Source organism: Rhea pennata, chromosome 2, assembly GCF_028389875.1.
Source record: "Rhea pennata isolate bPtePen1 chromosome 2, bPtePen1.pri, whole genome shotgun sequence".
Lineage (NCBI taxonomy): Eukaryota > Metazoa > Chordata > Aves > Rheiformes > Rheidae > Rhea > Rhea pennata.
In genome coordinates this window covers 139,501,652-139,521,711 of record NC_084664.1, presented here as the reverse complement: position 1 = coordinate 139,521,711, position 20,060 = coordinate 139,501,652, and the positions used below count along the sequence as shown (strand labels likewise).

The 20,060-nt window shown below is 35.5% G+C and overlaps 1 protein-coding gene across 10 annotated transcripts in view; it reads left to right on the top strand.

Annotated features, from left to right (window-relative positions):
• VPS13B (vacuolar protein sorting 13 homolog B) overlaps nt 1-20,060 on the top strand; it is a 460,401-nt gene that overhangs the window by 273,159 nt on the left and 167,182 nt on the right. The window contains exon 31 of one of the 10 annotated variants that reach the window (XM_062570476.1): nt 16,435-16,651. The exons of the other annotated variants lie outside the window; for them this stretch is intronic. Within the exon in view, the coding sequence (XP_062426460.1) occupies nt 16,435-16,438 (4 nt within the window). The 3' untranslated portion in view covers nt 16,439-16,651. Of the gene's footprint in view, nt 1-16,434; nt 16,652-20,060 lie in introns of those variants that run through there. 10 annotated transcript variants of the gene reach the window in all.

Here is a 20,060-nt window from a genome sequence, read left to right as displayed (position 1 = left end):
CAGAATTTTATGAGACAATATTGAAGCTGGTGGGTGGTCTTTTGGTTTTGGGAAGAGGGTTGCTATTTTGATCTGTTTAAGCAAGGCTTAACACTTTCTCTAGCAATATAAATTAATATTTCTTACTATAAAGTGCTAAGATTCCAGTTTGATGTTGAAGTATGCGTTTTCTAATTGTGTATTCTTTGGTCCAGAATTTTCTGTAGTTATAGAAGCATGATGGAAGATAGCTGCTCATTTTCTTATGTGACAGTGACTGCTGTTAGAGCACTAGAGTACACTTCAGTGCTTTTCAATTTTTGTTAGGAAAGTAAGATAATACAAAGATTTTGCATTTTTAGGGCAGGGCACACAATTTGTATTCAAGTCAAAAAAAAGAAAAAGAAAAGAGAAGAAAAAAAAAGAAACCCAAAACCCCAAACAGTGGGACGTTGTTATCACATGGGTCAGATACTAGTATTCTATTCTCAAAATACCAGATTTGACACCTATGCAGTATTTACCTTTTTTAACCTGTCACACTGGATGAAACTAGATGGCAAAAATGCATAACTGGGGAATTCTAGTGTTATTAAGGAATACTTAAAAATCAAGTAGTTAAATGAACAAGCCCATACAGTATGCAGCCCATGCATTTTGGTGAAGGATTTGTTAGTACATGTCAACAGATATACAAGTAGTACAATACCCAGCTTAAGAGACTTTAAAAAAAAAATTGCAGCAGCCTCTTGATTACTGAAGAATTAACTGCTACAGCATTTAATAATCCCAACATGTCGTCTTCTCTTTTTTTCCAACCTCTCTTTTCCTCTAATTTACTACTGCTGCTTTTAATAGAATATAAGAAAATAAATCATTGTCTGAATCATTGTCAGAACACTGTCTTTACAGTGTTTCTGGAGTGAGGATACAAACTTAATTTGTGGTGTCACTTTGGTTTAACAGTCTTCTGTTTAGGTCTGAGCTACAACCACATGCAATTAATGTCACTTTGGTAGTGTTTCATGAGAGAGAAGAATTTTTGCTTCCAGTTTAGAAACTCTTCTTTTAGGAAAGGCTGAGAAATTTTTTTCATTAGCTAATGGCTAAATAGAATTTCCAAATGTCTTTTGATAAACTCATGAAAAATATTGATTGTGTCGTTAACAGAATGCTAGTGCCTGAAAGGTAGATCTGGTGTGGCTACAAGTCAGATTAAATAAAACTGTGGTCTGCTTTTGGCCTGTGAGCTGAAGTGTCTCCATCTATGCCGTAGTTAAAAGTAGCTTACTTGCTTAACTTGGAGAGAGAACTAAATTGAAAATGGAATGTTGGAAAAATAGTGTGCCCCAAAGTTTGGGCACAAATATTTTTTCAGGTGAATATTGGAAGTTGGAAAGAAATTTATTGACACAGTAACTTAAGTTTTCTTTTACCATATAAAAATTAGTCTAAAAACAGCTGTTTCCTCCAGTACAAAATGGTCTAATTAAAACTCATAAATACACACAGTAAACAAAGATGCATGTACAATAACACAAAATGCAGGACTCCTAAAAGAAGTGCTGTTGCACTTTATGTAGCTGCTCACGGTAAGAAACAATTTCTGCTTTTTTAATTTGTTTGCTCCTAAAACCTAGGAATTTGTCTTAGTGATTTCTCATGCATCTATGATTCTTAACTTCCAGATGATGTGTGTTTGTCTTCAACAAACAGGATTAGAGTCATACATCCTGTCAAGGGATGGTCAGTTCTGCAGAGCTGAAATATTGTAGGTATGAGGAGGCCTGGGGAGAGGGCAGCGGAGCCAAATAAAGGAGATTCGGGGCAAGCATGCCCAAGAGGCAGCTGCCTAGCCTAGAGAAGTGCACTCAGTTACAGCTGTGGAGGAGTCAGATAATCAGAATAAATGAAGTGCCTGCTAAGTGGTGAAGGAGAGGACAACGTTTTTATAGGTTTTAACCATATGATCATACTGAATTTGGAATGGAGAGGCTACTGTTTGGAGATCACTCTGCAGGTTGCAGAAAAACAAGATGATGAGTTCATTCCTTAGCTTGCATCATCATGCTGTGTATGTTCGCCAATAACTTTGAAAATGGCCAATTTCAACCACATTTAACTAAACAGATGAAGTTCTAGCAGTTTTTGTGAAGAAAAGTCCTGTTAATGCCCTTACTGAGTGAAAGTCAGCCTGTTGTTTCATGTCAGAGAAATCACACAGGAAGGAAATACTATAGTTGCTCTAACTACATGAAAAACAAACATCTCATTGGAGACCAGAGGGTGCATTTCTCAGTCCTGGGCTCGCTCTTGTTTGGATTTTTTGCTGTCTAGTAAGATAAAAATTCCAGTTGAAGTATTTTGCCTCATAAAACTGTCTCATGTATGGATTTTTTGGTACCTAATACCAACAATATGCTTCTGTTACTGTGGTAGCGTAATGAAACTAAGAATTTAACTAGGTGCCAGCTACACACAGATTTTGAACAGTTGTGGTGCTTGTACCACTGTTTGTTCATTTTGGAGAACATCACTAAAGATTTCTTACGAGCACTGGCCCAGCACCATTATTCAAGCTTTTATTTTAATTTGATACACTTGTCTGAAAGCTTACATATATGATTTTATAAGGAATCTGCTCAAAGCAGCTATGTGGGTTCTTTTCCAAATCCCTTCTAACCTAAATTATTCAATGATTTCTCTAGTCATCTAGTCTTGCCTATCATTCAAAGTAACTCAGCTCAACTTGCTCAAGGTTTTCTCCAGGCATGAAGCCTGGAAGATCCAATGTGTTTGTAACCTTCTTAGCCATTTTTCTGCCCAGTTATTCCACATTCTGTTTGTTTGTCACCCTTTCAGATTTCAAGCTATCCAGGGTTGGAATTAGAATTTTTCTGTACATATGAACAGTGCTTAGTGCAGTTATGCTGAGGCTAATTTGAATCCTTGAACATATTTAATCTACTGAAAGCTGGTATAAAAAGACTATATTGAAAAATCTGTGTTTGTTGGATTTTTATAATAGCTAATAGCATTAGTTGCTCTAAGCAACCAGAAGAACTGAACAGTGTTAATAGGAAAATGGTAAGAAAACTCTGTCTCAAGATTCCGCAATTCTATTTCTCTGACTGAAAAACAGGAGTAAACCCATGACTCTGCTTAAATATGAAACACTTAGAGGTGAAGTTGAGATGAAATTTAGTTTTGTATCGGGATAAGGGCCTCCATTATACCAAATACTGTGCAAATTGCCTGCTCACTTATTATAGATAACTTCCAAGTAAATCTACATCATCTTTCTGTGCATGATCTGTGTTTTTCTGCGGTAGAGATGGAATCGACCACAATATTGTTGTTTTAGCAAATTCTGACATGATACATTAATTACTAGTATTCTAGGGAGTATCGATGAACAGATAGACTAAAATAATTAAGTGATGAATAAGTATTATTAAATCATAAAGTTCTGAGCCATAAGCTTTCTCCAGCTTCACCATTAAAGAATCTAATTTCTGTCCATTTTCTGTATTCATCATTTTTGAGATCCAAGGATTTCATTCACGGCAAACATCAGAGCTTAATAGTCCAGGTCTGAATGTTCCGTAGTCATTTTCATGTGTGGGGTTTTCATAGATTGAAGTAAACTGCTGTCTTTAGCCTGTTTTCAGTTTGTGAATATGATTGAAATTCTCCAAAATCCCTCCCCCAAAAAATTACATGTAAAGAGTTTACCTATCAAAAGGTAGCTGTAATTATTTAGAATTTTTCTTAAAATCTTTCATCAATACAATTCTTTTTGCATTGTAAATATATCCCATCTACTTTGTTTTTCATTTTTGTACTTTCCTATTTTATACTCTTCTTTTAATGAACAAACCTTTACAAATAACAAAAAGTATTGCTTATATCCTATATAAAATATATGCTATTCATCTTTATTTCAAGGAGCTTTATTTAAAATGTACCTGTAATAATCATGTTATGCTCATGATTGGTTAACAAAACTCTTTCAGTGGAAAAAAAAAAAAGTTCCAAGCAATTTTTGTGTGTCTGTGCTGATAGTGCTGCGGTGAAAGGAGGGAAAGATGATGGAAGGGTTTTAAGCAAAAATGGTAAGCATAGTCAGAAAGCATAGTCAGAAATCTGGGTGGAAATCTTTTTTTTTTCTTTCAAATATGACTTGAAAAATCAAATGCTTTTCAAAACTTTCCAATAGCACCCACATCTTCTCTTTAGGATTATTTTTTGTTCAGTTTTATTTTGCTGTACGCCATATTTACATCATAGAATCATATCTTATAATTATGAGAAGCATAGTTTTTCTATAACTAGCTTGAAAAATAACGTTAACATTAATTTTTTATTTTTCAAACCAATTAAGAGTCTTGAAAGATTCTTCTGCTTTTGGGTAGAAGCTAAGTATTCAAATAACTAGATGTTACTCAGAAGACATAACCTACTACAAACAATTTTCTTTTTAAGGCTCTATTAAAACTCTTAGCTTATTTTCCCTTTTATTTTATGTTTTGGAATACATAATTGAAGCTTATTTAGTAGGCAAACATATAATTAGCTAATGTCAGCTTGAGTTTCCTTTATTCAAGGAAAAATAAAATCATTAAAAATACATGCATACATTGTTTTTTGATTGGAATGTGAACAGCTTAATAAAATGTGGATATGTACCAGATGGAATTTTAAAAAGTGACACTGCATCGTAAACTCTCTGTTGCAGGTTTTTAATTTCAAAATGTTTAAGATTGCAGAGGTAACATTCTGTAGAAAAATAACTTTTAGAAAAACTCAATATTTCAAGGAGAAGAAGTATTTCATTTACAGCATAGAAGCTATTAAACAGGGTTACACTAACATCATTGCCAGCTCTTTTCTTCCTGTGCTAAGCAGAAGGGAGGAAAATTGAATGTTTTAAATTTGTTTCTGCAATTTATTTCCTAACTCATAGTAGAATTTCAATTCAGGATTATTTTACTTCTCAAGATACCTTTACTTGAGGCTTCTCTCTATATTTAATATGGATATGTTACATTTTTGCATTCAATAATCCTTGGTTTTATTAATTTTTCAGTTTGCTGAATTTTTTTTCAGAAAATATTCATATGAAATATCAAGTTATAAATATTATCCTTTGCTACTGTACTTGAAATTTGCATTTTTTTAGCATGAGCACCTCGAGAAAGTCATCCTTGTCTTCCATGAGCATCCTGAACCTCTCTGTGGAATGGCTCGTGGAGGCCGAGAATCGTCCTGCCTAACATTTGTCCCTTCTGTCTCTAGTAGAGAGACCAAAAAGGCCTTTCCTCCAGTAAAATATTCATACGTATGGGTAGCATTACATGGAAACACAATTCCTAATTAACATTGGCACGTTTGAGGCTATGGCGGCAGTTATTAATTTAAAACCCTCGGTGGAAACTAATTGTAAAATAACAGCTGGAACTGCCCATTTAACTTCAGAAATGTAGCTTGTTAGTTATCTAATACCAAAAGCTATTCAAAGCCACTCTTATATTTGGAATTGAACTCTAAAAATATTCAACTTTAACTATCAATCTTAGTTTCACTTGTAATCTTTTAATTGAGAGTTATACTGGAATGTGCAATAATATATGACTAATTTACCTATATATATATGTGTATATATATATATATATATATATTTAAAATGCATTTATTTTCCTTATACTGTGATTGGCCTTGATAAAGTAAATCTCAGAAGAAGAAAAGCTTTTCTGCAACTTTACATTTTTCCTTAATTTGATCAGGTTAATCATTGTGTGTTCAGTACACATATCCATGTCATGTTTTCTCTTTCTCTTAGTATTGAAATTTTTTCTCTGACTTTTATGATGCTTTTGAATTTCTTTGTTCAATTCTTACAAAAAAAATTGAAGGATTTGATATAGAAGCATTGCTCTCTAAGAGCACTACCATTACCCTGTCATGTAAGAATCCAATTTCTTGTTAGTCAGGACAGCTCTTTTGGATACCTTATTAAATACATCAGTAAAAAAATGGCAAATAATTTGCAATGGAGAATGACTTCACAGAAATAATCCATTCATTCAGAGCAAAGATGAAACCTGTAAATCTGCTAAAATATATATTTATAAAATATATATATATTTTTTTACATCTTCTAGTAACTGTCCAGAAACTGGGGCCCTTAGTGTTTAGTGCGACACACAGGTCTCTCCTGTAAACCTTCTGAACTTGCACTGCGGTTAGGATTTACAACGAAATTGGGAGTAGGATTTCAGGCTGCCTTAAAACTACCCTGTGGTTCGGCTCGTGAGGTTCCCGGTCGGTCGCCGCGACCGGGGGCGGGAGGCGCTGGCGAAGCGAGGCGTCGCGGGGCGAGCGCCGCGACGGCGGCGGTGCCGGGCTCCGCCTGCTTCGTGCCAGCGCTGGCGCCGTTTCTGCGGCTCTTGGGTCGAGGTGCCACCGTTCGCTCGAGAACGGAAGGTCAGATTTAAACAGCAGTTGTAAAGTAGAGCTTCGCCGCGGGTGTTTGGTGTGTTTGGTGTGGCGCCGGAGCGCTGCGCTTTGCTCTGTAAGAAGGTTTCTCGGCTGCGGGTGGCCTTACGTGGCACGGGCATGGTCCGGACTCACTAGCGCTGCTGCGGTGGCCTGAACTGCAGTTTCCTTGGTCCTATAGTTTTTATTTCTGTCTCAAAATACAAATTTTTAACACAATTATTTAGTGTTTGCTCTGTAGTATGTACGGAGCTTGACACAGATTTTGAAAATGAAATTACATGAATTTTATAATTTTTATGGCAATTGAGTGGGGGAAATATTATGATTTGCTTTGTATATACTGCTTTGACAACCTTTTTAATGTAGTTCTTTCCGTATCTTGACCAAAAACCTGCAGCTTTGCTGTGCTGAGGGCAATTACAGTGAAGACAGTCAAAACGAAACCAATTATTTGAATTGTGGTTGGCTCTAACCCGCTGAAGCGTCCCGTTACACCGCGCCCTCCCTAGCAAAGCCCTGCCCGCTCAACCCTTTTTTTGGGGGGGGGGGAACTCAGGGCAGTTATTTGCCAGCCAGGTCGGTCCCCAAAATCATTTATTACTCAGTCGCGCAAGTGTTGGCGCTGGCGGAGGGGAAAGGTCGCAGCAGCCTGGCCTCGGGTCAGCTCCGTCGGCCGTCGCCTCGCGCTTTTGGAAGCGCAGCGGCAGGCTCGGATGCTCCCTGTTTCGAGTTGCAAAAAAATTCTCAGGTCCAACATTAACATTATTAAACATCCTGTAATGTACTGGAAGATTGAAGAGGTAAACAAAAAAGGCAGAGAGAGAAAGAAAAAAGAATGTTAAATACCACTAAAATATTCCAGGGTGCCTTTCACTGGTAGATGCTTAGCAACTTGAACGCAATGAAAAATCTTGCAGAAAAGGTGCAAAACTGGAAAATTAAAGGAAATCTGAAAACTGGAAGTTTTTTTTAATGTGAGTTGTGTTGCGTGTTTTATGTTTTAAAGCAATGTTATTGAAGTTTTTATATTTTTTCTTTCAAGTTCTTCCTTTGCTCACTCTTCTTTAAAGAAGTAGCTGTAGCATTTTGCCTTTTACTGTAAAATAATGTGAAATGGTTTTTTGTTCGTGATTTTTTTTTTTTCATTTTTAATGTGGGAGAAAATAACTCGTTGACCATTAGGAGTTAATGAGTTTTAAGAGTTTGATTGGTCCACCTATACCTGTTACTTAAGTTCAGTAAAGTTCAGTTACTTTCCACAAATTCTTTGCTGTTTCTCCCTGGGTTTCCATTGCTGATTCTTAAAACATGTGTTTGAATGCCCATTTTAAGGCTACTTTCTGTCTCCTATAGTGAAAACAAACATCTAGAGGTCTTGGCTGTGGTAAGGAGTTTACTCTAAAGTAATTCAGAAAAACTTTTAAAAACTTAAAATTTTCTTTTTCTTCTTTCTTCTGTTTGTGAGTAAATATAATTTCCATCAGATTTGGTTTCAACAAATGCTTTGTTAGTTGAAAAGTATTTTCCAGTAATATATAAAGCATATTTTTTGTAGTATTTTTAATTATAACAAGGTCTCAAGTTAAATATAATGCGAGTTCAGTGCTTCTGTTACTGGGAAAACCATACCCCATTTGTAATGGGACGTTTGTTAACTTCTGTATACAGATTGTGGTTCATTCCATAAATATTTGTGGGTTCTCTGATGTCCCTCACAGGGTTTTATCTATGACAAATTCATACCACAGTTCTTAAACTGCTTTTTAGCAGGGCAGTGGTTAACACTGGTATGTTAAGTACTAGTAAGCACAAATACAGGTAGAGACTGATGAAATAGATAGTATCAGGCATCCTCATTAACTTCAGTGTCAGTGATTGTAAATCACTGATATTCCATTCTTCTGGCATGATAGTCTGGATTCTATGTCTGATGACAAAAAATAATCCAGTGTGGAGGTGATACAGATAAAATGTAGGAATCAGTAGGAACAGAACAGATTTTAATTCCTCCTGATTAACAAAATTCTTTAACTACTTAATAGTATTATTTGATTTTTATATGTGATAATTTTTCAAGGAACAGGCAAAAACTGCAGATTAGTAAATCCCGTTGCAAAAAAAAATCTGAAACTTTTCTGTCTCCCAATTTAAGGCAGTGTGTTTGTGTGTGTGTGTGTGTATATGTGTGTATACACACTGAATTTTCTTCCTAACCACCTCTCTTTGTTTTGGGTGCCTCACCGAGTTTGCTGAACTGCCTGACAATAGTATCCGTAGTCTTCATGGTCAATATCATGAAAACAGATGTATAGTTCTAGTAGATCAGGATTACTCTTGCCTGGCACTGCACTGTAAGTGGAGCTTGCCTAAAACCTCTGTTAAGAAACATCTTTGGCAAGCTTTGTGTACATGCTGTATAGTAGGCTTCAACTGATTTAGTGTGAAGGCTTTGTATTTAATGTTAACATTTACAAAAGCGGTGGCTTATTCTGTGGCTTCCTATGGCAGGATGTAGGTTTCTATGAATATGTCATCTCTTGCTGCCAAAAGCTACCTCAACCACAGCTTATAATGAATGAGAATCCTACTGAACTTGGTTTCTGCTTGCTTTTGTCATGTCTTTAACCTTTTGTCTATGGTTCTTTTGCATTTTAGTGTATTTTATGCTTTCACGCTAGAGATGAGTTTTCAGCTTAGTTCCCGATAAATTTCATTTGTTCAAATTTTTGTCTTTTGAATCATATTCTACATGTATTAAAAAGAGCCAGTGTTATTACCCCTTTTAAGGTATTGTGTCTGTGTTCATGTAGAAGTTTACTTTCAAGAACTTCAACATAGTGGTGTTATGGTTTAAGATTTAGCAGTAGCTTTTAAAAGCTATCACTTCACTTTTCATCACAGAAGCAGCAAAAATTACAGTAACTTTAATCTCAAATAACTTTCTAAATTTAAGTTGCAGTAAGTATATTTAATAACATGGAGGAATTAGTGGTTTTACAGTTGACACTAAGAATGGGACTCAATGTGTGGTTTATATTCATAGCCTTGTTACAGATTTCAAAGCAAGAATCTATATATCAGGATTTCGTTTGTAAACAGAGCTTTCAAGTACATCTCTCTTGAAGTATAGCTGCATCCTTCCACATCTTCTGAATGTTTCAATCAATCAGAGGTTCTTAAAAAAAATTTTTTTTGAGTCCTCTTCAGTTATGCCCCCAAAAAATCTCTTAATAGGCTTAATCTCTTCTTGTAGAAAACCTTGCTGGATTTCTGAATTGAAGTTTACACTCTTCAGCCAAAGCTAACTCTTGAAAACATTGTCTAGTGGTAGTAAGTCAAGGAGAATATGCTTGACTTTTAGATATGATTTAGTTAGTCACACTATAAGAAAGAGCAGAAACAGCCTCATAAAGAGAGATGAGGTCTCCAGTAATAACATACCTAAAAGATTTAGCTTAAGGCCCTGAAAGAACCAGTGATTGATATACCTTCAAAAGGTACATCATAATCTCCAAAATATGCCATAGTGGAGCACTTCTTTCCTCTGCTCCAGTCCTCCCTCAAAGCCAGAACACACTGGAAGATGTAGGCTAGGGAGGTGGTTTGATCAAGAGAGAATTGATCAGAATGATCAAGAGAAGAAAGAAAAATTTTAGGAAAGGTACAAGTTTTTGGAAGTATGTTTTCTCTGCTTCTGAAACAGTTGAGAAGAAAAAAATAAAAATCCAATAAAGAATAATGCAAGAGAGGGGAGTTTGAGAGCCTTCAGTGCTTTATACTCAAGAATGTTTTCTAAACAAAGAAAGAAGAAAACTTATCAGGTAAATTATTTCTTGGCCTATGTTTTGCTAACACCATCTTGGTTGTTCCAGTCCTAATATTCTACAAAAAGAAGAGGGGAGAAACACTGATCATGAACCTTTCTGCCTTTCAGACTCTACATTCTTTTAAGAATTAAAATGAGCATGCCTGCCTTTTCACCAAGGAAACTTAGAAATGCTTGTTAACACTCGATTGATACTAAATTTCCGCTAGAAAGGACTAGAAATTGAAGTGGAAAAATCATTTCAGATGATAACTGAGGCCTCGCTTGTTTGTCATCTTCTGTCTGTGCTACAAGAGCTTCTGCTCATGAGCATGTGCACTCAAAGTTGTAATTCTCTCAGGAAGCTAGAAGTGGTAGAACCTTGCTGTTTTGAGGGCACTGATGATTTTGCATTATGACTTCTCTGAACTCAAGATTTATTCCTTGTATATTCCATAATTGAGATGACTGCTGAAGAAAAATAATATTGAATTTAAAGCGAATAAAGTAAAAAGTTCACAGCTTCACAAAGGAAAAAATTCAGACTTATGGGTACAAATACTCAGGCTTCTCATTTAATAAAATCAGTTTCAGGGGGAGTAACAGATCTTTAAGAAAAAAGACTGAAAAGCAGGGAATGTAATCAGTTCCGCACATGAAAACACAATATGGCTAGGTGCAGTGTTTATGCAGAGACGTATCATGCTTAAAAAGGAGACTGTAGCAATTATCAAAGAAAATAGACAAATCTACGTATTTATCAATATCTTGAGAAGCCAATTAATATGCATATTAGGTTAGGAAGAAAACAGGAAAAGAGTGACTATCTGTAAAAATATTATTTTGCCGTGGAGAAAAATTATGTGTCTACATTTAGGCAAATCTGAATTTCTCAAGTAGGCTAATTATCTTTTCAACAGGAAATTTATTAGCTTCCCAACTGGGTATTCAAACAGTGACTTGCTCTTTTTTTACGATGTTCAAATGACTTTTACTTTTTTTGTTAAGTTATCTTGACATCTGTTAGTTTTCCACATTCAGCTACAAAAAGATCATTTCAACAGCTTGACCTTGCCCCTGTGTTCATGTTTAAATGGGCTTTTTATCCAGCCTCAGTCTTGGGACATTCCTGAGGCAACTTATGATCATACTTACGCTACTAAATAATAGGATCATCTAATGAAAACTTACTACATTTCAGAATGTAAAAATAAGAACAATTCAGAACCCTGTGAGCAGCCAGGTTCAGCAGACAATGGCTAATAGGCTATAGAGTCATCACTTGTGTGCTGCTTTGGGTCTGGTTGAACCTAAATATCTTACTATCTTCAAATAGTTCCTATGTCCCAGATTATTTAAAATCATAGAATCATATAATCAGTAAGGTTGGAAGAGACCTCTGGAGATCATCTAGTCCAACCTGCTCAAGCAGGGTCACTCAGAGCATGTTAGACAGGGTTGCATCCAGGTGGGCCTTGAATATCTCCAGAGAAGGAGACAAAGGGCTCATCCAGGATTTGAATCCAGGACCTCTCATACCCTAAGCAAGAATCATACCCCTAGACTAATGAGTCACCCCAAAATAAATGGATTCCTACATTTCTGCTAAACTGCAAAATCCCTAATGAGATCCAAGGTCATGCTGTGGGTAAGTTCAAGAGATTTAAGAGAATAGTCCATAAAAAAGTAACATGCTTTAATCATGTTGTTATAGACTTAAAAGGGAAACATGAATATTTCAGTACTGTCATAGAACTTGTAATGATTATGAAAAGTGCCATTTTTTTTTGTTTTAGCAGGGAATGTTTCATGTGGGATGATCAGATTTGTATAGGTGACCCTAAGAGTTTCTTCTACAACCTAATTAGCACAAGCTAGAAACCATCCTGCCTCTCTAGTCAGATCATAATCTTTTAATTCATTTCTGTAGGCATAAGATAAATCTTTAATTTTCTGGGGAAATATAAAAGGTTATAAAATATAAAAGATACATTATTCAATGTACCTCTTATTTCCATATGATAGTGAATAATTTCTCCCTTTTACAGACTAAAAATCACTGAGAATGTATTGAGAAAATTTTTCATATGTTTATTCTTCCCCCCTCCACCTCCACTACATATTTAAAAGTAAATTTTGCTTGATATATCTTCTTAGGCATAGATTCATATTGAATTTGGAACTGCTCTTAACAATAATTTAACTGTTTTTTCAGGAACACAAAATACTGGTTTTAATATGAAAGAGAATGTGTTTCATATTTATTATGATTGGGTGTGCTACGAGGACAGTTTCCCAGTGATAGTTAAATAGAAAAAGTACTGCAAGGAGTGTAGGAGAGAATTATTAAAGGAGATAAGTTTTAAGAAAGATAAAAATATTTTGTCTCTGACAGCATAGAATAGATTTCAAACATTCAGTTGGGCTATTCCTGATTTCAGACTTTGTTAATGATGTTACATTTCACAATGTCATATTCAGTGTTTTAAAAATTGTTCCAGCTTCTCATGAGTACAAAAGCAAAAAGAATCACAAAATATAAGTGATATCCTTCGAGTTTAATTTAATCAGTGCCGAAAATAAATGTGGGTTATGACCTGGAAAGCTAGGCAGTTAAATACTGGTGCTTTAAATTGGTTCTTGTTGTACAGTATGTGCTTTAAACATCATCTATTACAATACACACATGCTGAAAATATGTATAGATATATATTGTTCAATAGAAAGGAAAAAAAAACAGAGGTTATTTTTTTTCCCAATGGTTCTCTAATACTTTTTATAGAATTGACTGATGTCCAAGTATTGGTTTGGTATACTGACACAACAGTGAAAAGAAATCCTGTCCCATGTCAGCTTATCAAACACACTGTGGACAGTATGTTTTTTACACTGTGCTATTATAACTGTTTGTACTATTCCTTTTAAAGAAAGAAATTCTATGCATAAAACGTGAGGACTATGTTCATTGAAACTCAACCTCAGTAATTCCAGGTGAATTTATAGAACACCAGAAAACACTGAGGTATTGTACCACCAAACTAAACAGTCAGCTATTACAGAGTGAAATACGGGATGAAAGCAATGGCAAAATCACAAGATTATTTATCTTTGTGGTAAAGTGCATATGAAATATTTGAGAAAATCAAAATTAGAGATCCTCTTATTGCAAAACAGCATTAAGTTTTGAGATAAAAATCATTTCTTGGAACAAAAGAATAAAAGTGTTTGGGTTACATAGTAATTTGTCATTTTTGCTAAAAATCCCCCCCCCTCAACTTCCATTCCACCTACTTAAACTCTTCAAGCTCTGTCCTCGCTGACTCTGTTTAGAGAAACTCTATTCCACTTGTTTTTTCTAGAAGCATTTGGCATCCAAAAATATCATGCAGACCTTCCTTTGGAATTGTGCATACTTATCATTTATACAATCTGTCAAATGTATATTTATACTATGCTCCCTGAATTTTGGTGAATGCTTCAAAAATATAACGAGATTCCTCAAACTGTTTAAACAGTATAAAAATGAAAAACTGATCTTTAAAAGTTCAGACTTGCTCAGGCTGTTATTTTTGCTGAGGAATTTAAACAATAAAGTTACAAAAGTCATTAAAACAGATGACATCTAAAAGCACAGCTGCAAAGTTCAGCTTTGTTTCATTTTATGCTTTTTTTGACAAGCTGAAGTTACTTTATAGTTTACCATACTGTACCTTATCATCATTGGATCATTCATTCTGTGTTCCAGAAACAGCTCTAGAAGACAACAGCAGTGTAAAAGTTCTTCAGCTTATTTGCAGGAAATTATTGTATCTAATTCTTTGGAATAAGGGACTACTTTTAAATGTCTTGTCACCTCACACGATATGTAGAGCATTTCCTGCCCGTAGGACTAAAGGAAGGAAGCACAAGGCCAAAATGTTTGATGTGTGATCTACTGTAATTTCTTTCATGTGTTCAGTGGCTTTTATATGATCATTGCACTGCTGCTGCTTCTGACCTTGGTGTGGTCCAGTTGACTAAAATCTGACCTTCCTAAGTATATCGCAAATGGAATTATTGTGGCACCTACCTGGTACCACCACTGTGATTAATGGGCAGGAGAGTTGCTATTTGTTTCTCTAAATAGGTGCCATACTAGGTTCCCAAATAGAAATAATTAAGTAGTTACATAAATGATAAGTATTTTGAAAAAAATTACTGGCAGTGTATGCATATGTATTTATTCACTTGCATTCTGATAGCACTCTGTATCAGATCTCAACATGTTTTATATGGAATTAATTAATTATATTCACAACATCATTGTGGTATTATGCCCATAATATCTATCAGTATGCTGATGGATGAAGAGGTTAATTTTATTGTGTTACGTAGTAAGCAGTTTCAGAGAGTGCTGGAATGAAATCTGCCTCTCGTATTTCTCATTTCTATATTCTGTAGTCTAGCCTTGTGGGGAGGGGACCTTCCTGTCCTGCGGGCCACAAGAGGCCTGACTGGGCAGTCTCCCTGATCCCAGGCCTCCTTGTGCACCAAATACAGAGACCTGGCAGAATTCGCTTTTCTAAATGTCCATCAGCCCAGTTAGTTTTGCCACCTCTGCTTTCCCCAAAGCAGCACGTTCTGCCCCTTCCAGGAGGGTATCAGCTGCATGTGCTGGACACAAAGCATTGAATTCAGTTCTCAGCTGTCTTCTTTTATGCATTCCACACAAGACCTCTTTTCTCTTCCATTATGATACCTCCATACAAGTAAATCCCTCTAAAAATAGTATGAATGAAAATAAATACCTATAACGAATTGATGGTAGTAGTTGACAGAACTGGTCAAAAAAAAGACACAGATTAGTTAACCAGAAGTAATTGTTTGGAATTTTACAAGCTTTCATCTCTGAGGAGTTTGTTTAGGAACTGAGATTTTTGTCTAGATATTTTTCTATGTTTAAGAAAAATCTTACAAAGTAAATGAAAGAGAAGTCTTGCCTACTCCAGCTTGGCAAGAGAAAGCTGTGTTGAAAAGTATTAGTAACCAAAAATAGCATATTTTGGTAAGTTCTTTTGGAAAATTTTAGATAATTTTATTATTACTATTATTATTTTCTGTGGAAAATAGCTGCTGCTGCTGCACAGCTTGGAAAATCTGGCAGCTGAGAGAGGGCTAAGTTTGTTTCTATGAGCCTAGGCTATCCCGTGCACATTTATTTCAAATGTGACTTTTTTACACCTCACTTGGAGATATTTAAGAGAAGCAGGGATAGGAAGACTAGTTTAATAGCTTTGCTGCAGCTGTCGAATACCTTCCCTGACAATGTTGTTCATTGTTCTGGGGGAAATAATGTACTCCTAGTAGTAGATTTTGCACTGTACTTGTCTTCTCAAATTATCTTGAAACAGCAGTAAATCAAACTCCTTTTCAAAGCTGAATTTTATAAACATGTACACTGCCCAGTCGTTACATACATCAGGCTCTGACAATGCAGAGACCAGAACACACACAGTGACACTCAACCAAGCCGTAATCCTGTACTGCTGGGTGATCCTTTCTGGATGATCTTGGGTCTGGATGATCTGTTCTGCAGAGCCTTTGTCTTTTTTACTACACACACTGACATTCATGTTTTATGCTTATACCTGAGTTATCTGAAGATATTTACAACCATTTGGTGGCTCATCCTCCTCTTTAGTATTTTATGCCGTCATTACATCTGTAGGTATAAAGAATATGAAAGGAACCAAAAAAACACAAGAAGCACAAATCAGGCCTTTAAGGATTATTAGATTGAAACAGAGGAAAGTTGCTTGGTTATACATGGACTTTTGCTTAACTTTATCAGTTATTTGAAACTGTGTATCACAATCGTGTGAAATTTCTGTTTAGGTTTCAGTGGCATTTTTTCAGTCACTGCTTGTCATTTATTTTCAACATACTAATTGCACAAGTAATCTACCTCTAAGCTAATTTATGTCTATTCAGAAAAGTTATAAACACTGCAAATCATTATACAGTTATAAATATGACTGTTGATGACTGCATAAAGTATTCAGCTGGAATTCAGTTAGTAACTTCTTCCTCAGCTTTAGTAATGTGATGTATTTGTACACTAAGTAAATGTTTAGAAGTAATTAATCATCTTTTTTATTTTGCTCATGCAGCTAGCACTGATGTTTTCTTTTCTGCAAAACCGAAGCTGAACCTAGGCGCCTAAACCATTTTGACTAATGGGACACCCACCACTTCTGTAACTAATGCTGACATATCTGGCTGTACATAATGTTCTCCCCTAATAAGGGAGAATGTATTTTTCATTGTTAAATAGATTCATGTAAAGATTAACTGTAATGCTAAAATGAAAAGTGAGGTGAATGTAGACATATGAACAAAATATTATCACTTGCTAATCAATAAAGCATTTAACAGAGAAGCTTTACTACTTACACTCTATGTTAGTATTTAATCATTACAGATAAGATATATACAGATAAGAATTACACAAGTTAGTAGGAGTTAATTAGCCATTTGCTAAAAAGGTGAGCTGAATAAAAAATTGAGGGTATCCAGTGCAGAGTATGCTGCCAGCAAGCGTGAGGATGAGGTGGTAGGTGAGATATTCTGCGACTGAGCAGAAGAGGGGAGAGGAGCAGCTGCCAGCAAAGCCACGCCACATAGTTCTTGGGAGAGAAGCAGATATGAGGAGAAGTGCCATTTGCTGCTGGCAGCATGTGGCAGCCTGCCCTCGTGACCACACTGACCTGCTTCCAGCATCCCAGCAATGTTAAACCACAGATTAGTCTCCTTGTGGATAGAGAGGGTGGGAAAGAAAAGCAAAGCTAGGGTTACTCTTTGGAGAAGATACAGAGCTCATGCTGTACGGCAGAATGGGTACCTGGGGCCATATATGAACTTGGAAATTTGTCAGAACCTTCCTACCTAAAGGTCTCTCCTCCTACCTTCTCACAACCCTAGAATTTTCCTGTCTGCTGCTTTTGTTCAATTCCAGCTTTAGTACCCTTATCCCATCTCTCTTCTCCCCTGTTTTTCGCTGCTGTGCCCTCCTTTATTTTCTCCTAAACTTCTCATTCTTCTTTGGCTCTTTCTGAGAAATACATATTTTAACATCTCCAAACTTAAATATTTCCAAATCTTCCAACCTGTACTGTTATACTACAATGTGTCTTTTTATGCATGATTTAAAATCATGAATACAACTATATACTGTCTTGAGATGTTGGGGAAGTTCTGTTTCTGCCCTTGTGGCTCAACCATTAGCTTCCTAGTCTGTGTCAATGGCATTTACTAGCTATAGCAAAAAAAAAAAAAAAAAAAAAAAAAAAAAAAAAAAAAAAAAAGAAAGAAAGAAAAAGAAAAGAAAAAAAAAAGAAAAAATTGCCTTTCTTCAGAAGGCTGATTCCTGCCTGGGTTTTTACTGGCAGAAGTTCAGCATACTAAAAGGCCTGTATGGTCATTGTAGATTTTCTGTGGTTACCACATTTTTCTATCTGCCCTTCTTAACATCTGTAGCATCTTCCTCCAAGTAGAGCTGTTGCTCTCTTCTTTGCTTCTCTATCTTTTTCTAATTCCCTTATATGGTATAACATGTTCTGTCACCTCATTAGGGAAAATAAGATAGGGAATTACCCTGAACTGAATGGGGAAAAGGCAATTAAGGGGCATGAAGTCAATGAGAAATCTTCCTGTGGTTCCAACACTAGTTCGGCGACTTCTCATTCATAGGTCCAGGGCTTTCACCTGGACTTGGACCATATACGCTTAAGTAGAAGAGGAATTAAGCAGTCCTCTTGCATAGCATCTGCATCCAGGTCCAGTAAGGTGCCAGTATTTTTACCTCCATAGAAAGTATATTTTGATCCGAGCTTGCTCTGTTTCCCGTGGAATTAGAATTGGAAGAATCTTTTACCATCAGAACAAAGCCTTTAATGAGATTTGGATAGGCAGATTTGTTTGTCATCTCTATACCCGGAAGGGGAAATCAGTACACACGGAGACCTAGTAAGTACTGCCAAAAATTAACTGTAGAGACCGTAAGTATTTCTTGATCGTTAGATAATCTGTCTTTAAATGCCATTTTCTTGGCTTTTTTAGGTTTTTGGAGGTCTCGGATGAGCTGTAAGTGAATAGATTTAACTTCTTTATAGTGGGTCTCAGAATTATGCCTATTCAGCAGCATGTAGTGACTGATTCAACATGAACTGTTTCTTCTATATATATACAAAAAGCCTGACCCAGACTAAATCAATTTAAAAAGAAAAACATGAAAGCCATGTTTCCTGTTACATGCTTATGGTCTTATTTGGTTGCTTATGATCTTACTAGATTATTGATAAACTGTTGCAGTCTACACCACCTGCTGAAAGGTTCAAAATGGAGAGTGAATTTGTTTTCAGAGAGATGAAGCAACTAAATTCATAACTCCTGCAGTACTCTTCAGCTGGTAAAATAGTTTTTATGCTAGAGGTAGAAAAGTCATGAATCTTGGCTTACTGATTTTCCTGATTTTATTTGCCAGAAGGATTGGCTTTTGTGGAATGCAAAAGGTTGCAGAGTTCATACATAGCATATATGTTTAAGATTAGGCCATTTGTTGCCTTTTTAACTTATTCTCATGCTTCCTTGGAGTATACTTAATAATATTGGGATTGTACTAGTGAAAATAATTAATACAAAAAACATAAATGAATGTTCATGTAAAGACCTCTATGTATATAATTTATTTGGAAAAATTTTATATTTTAATCTGTATATAAAACTGTCAAGATTAGCTTTTTGCAAGCAATAATCAGTTTAATCAAAGTGTCACCAGGCATTAATAATTAATTCTAGTATTTTTAATATAGGTATAAAATATGTGGTTTTTAAATAGTAATCTATAGAAACATAATTTGTTTGCTTGAATTTCAGAGATTTACATCTAAGTGGGCAGAGGAAAAGTTTTGTATATTAAACAGGAAACTGTTGAGAGTAGGAACAGAATGCAAGTGCAATTTTTATGTCAGAATGAAAGTGTTAGGCTGTCATATCCCAAAAGAGTACAAGCATTTTCCAGTCTTTGAGATTTTATAAAATGAAATTAAATAAAAAAACAGGTCTGATCAAATCTTACATTCAGCAGCGGAATACACTGGCTAACCTGGTACCTCTTTTCTTGATGCATCTTACTTGTGTCTAAATAGTAGCTCTGTGTAGTCCCTACACCTGAATGTATGGGTCAAAGAGTGATTTCATTTTTATTTAAATAAGTAAATATAGTTATTACGTGAGAAGAGGAAAACCATTGCCACAATGAGGAGTTTCAGGATAACACATACAGACACATTTTGCACATCAGTGCACCGAGACGTGATTGTGCAGAACAAGCCTAGGAAATATAGTGCTAGGTGCAATTTACTACAGGTTCTCAAGCTGCTCATGAAAAAATGAATGAAAAACACAGTTTATTGTGAAGTAGAGGAGAAAAAATTTCATTCAACAGATGAAAAACTTACCATGTTTGTATTTTATATACTTAACATATTTTATGAAATCTACTTATTTAGTCCATTAGTTTGAATAATATTTCACAAAATAGATACTCCAGTATCTGCTTGCATTAGACAAAGCAAGTGAGTAGATTACCAAGTGACATTGGGTCATAAAATAATCTACGGTCAAAAAAGAATACTGCATACATATTGATGAAACAATGCCTAGAAAGAATAATAAAAGACACAGTTGTTGTGGTTAGACCTCTCTGTGCGGAAAGTTGACAAACAATCCTGAGTTT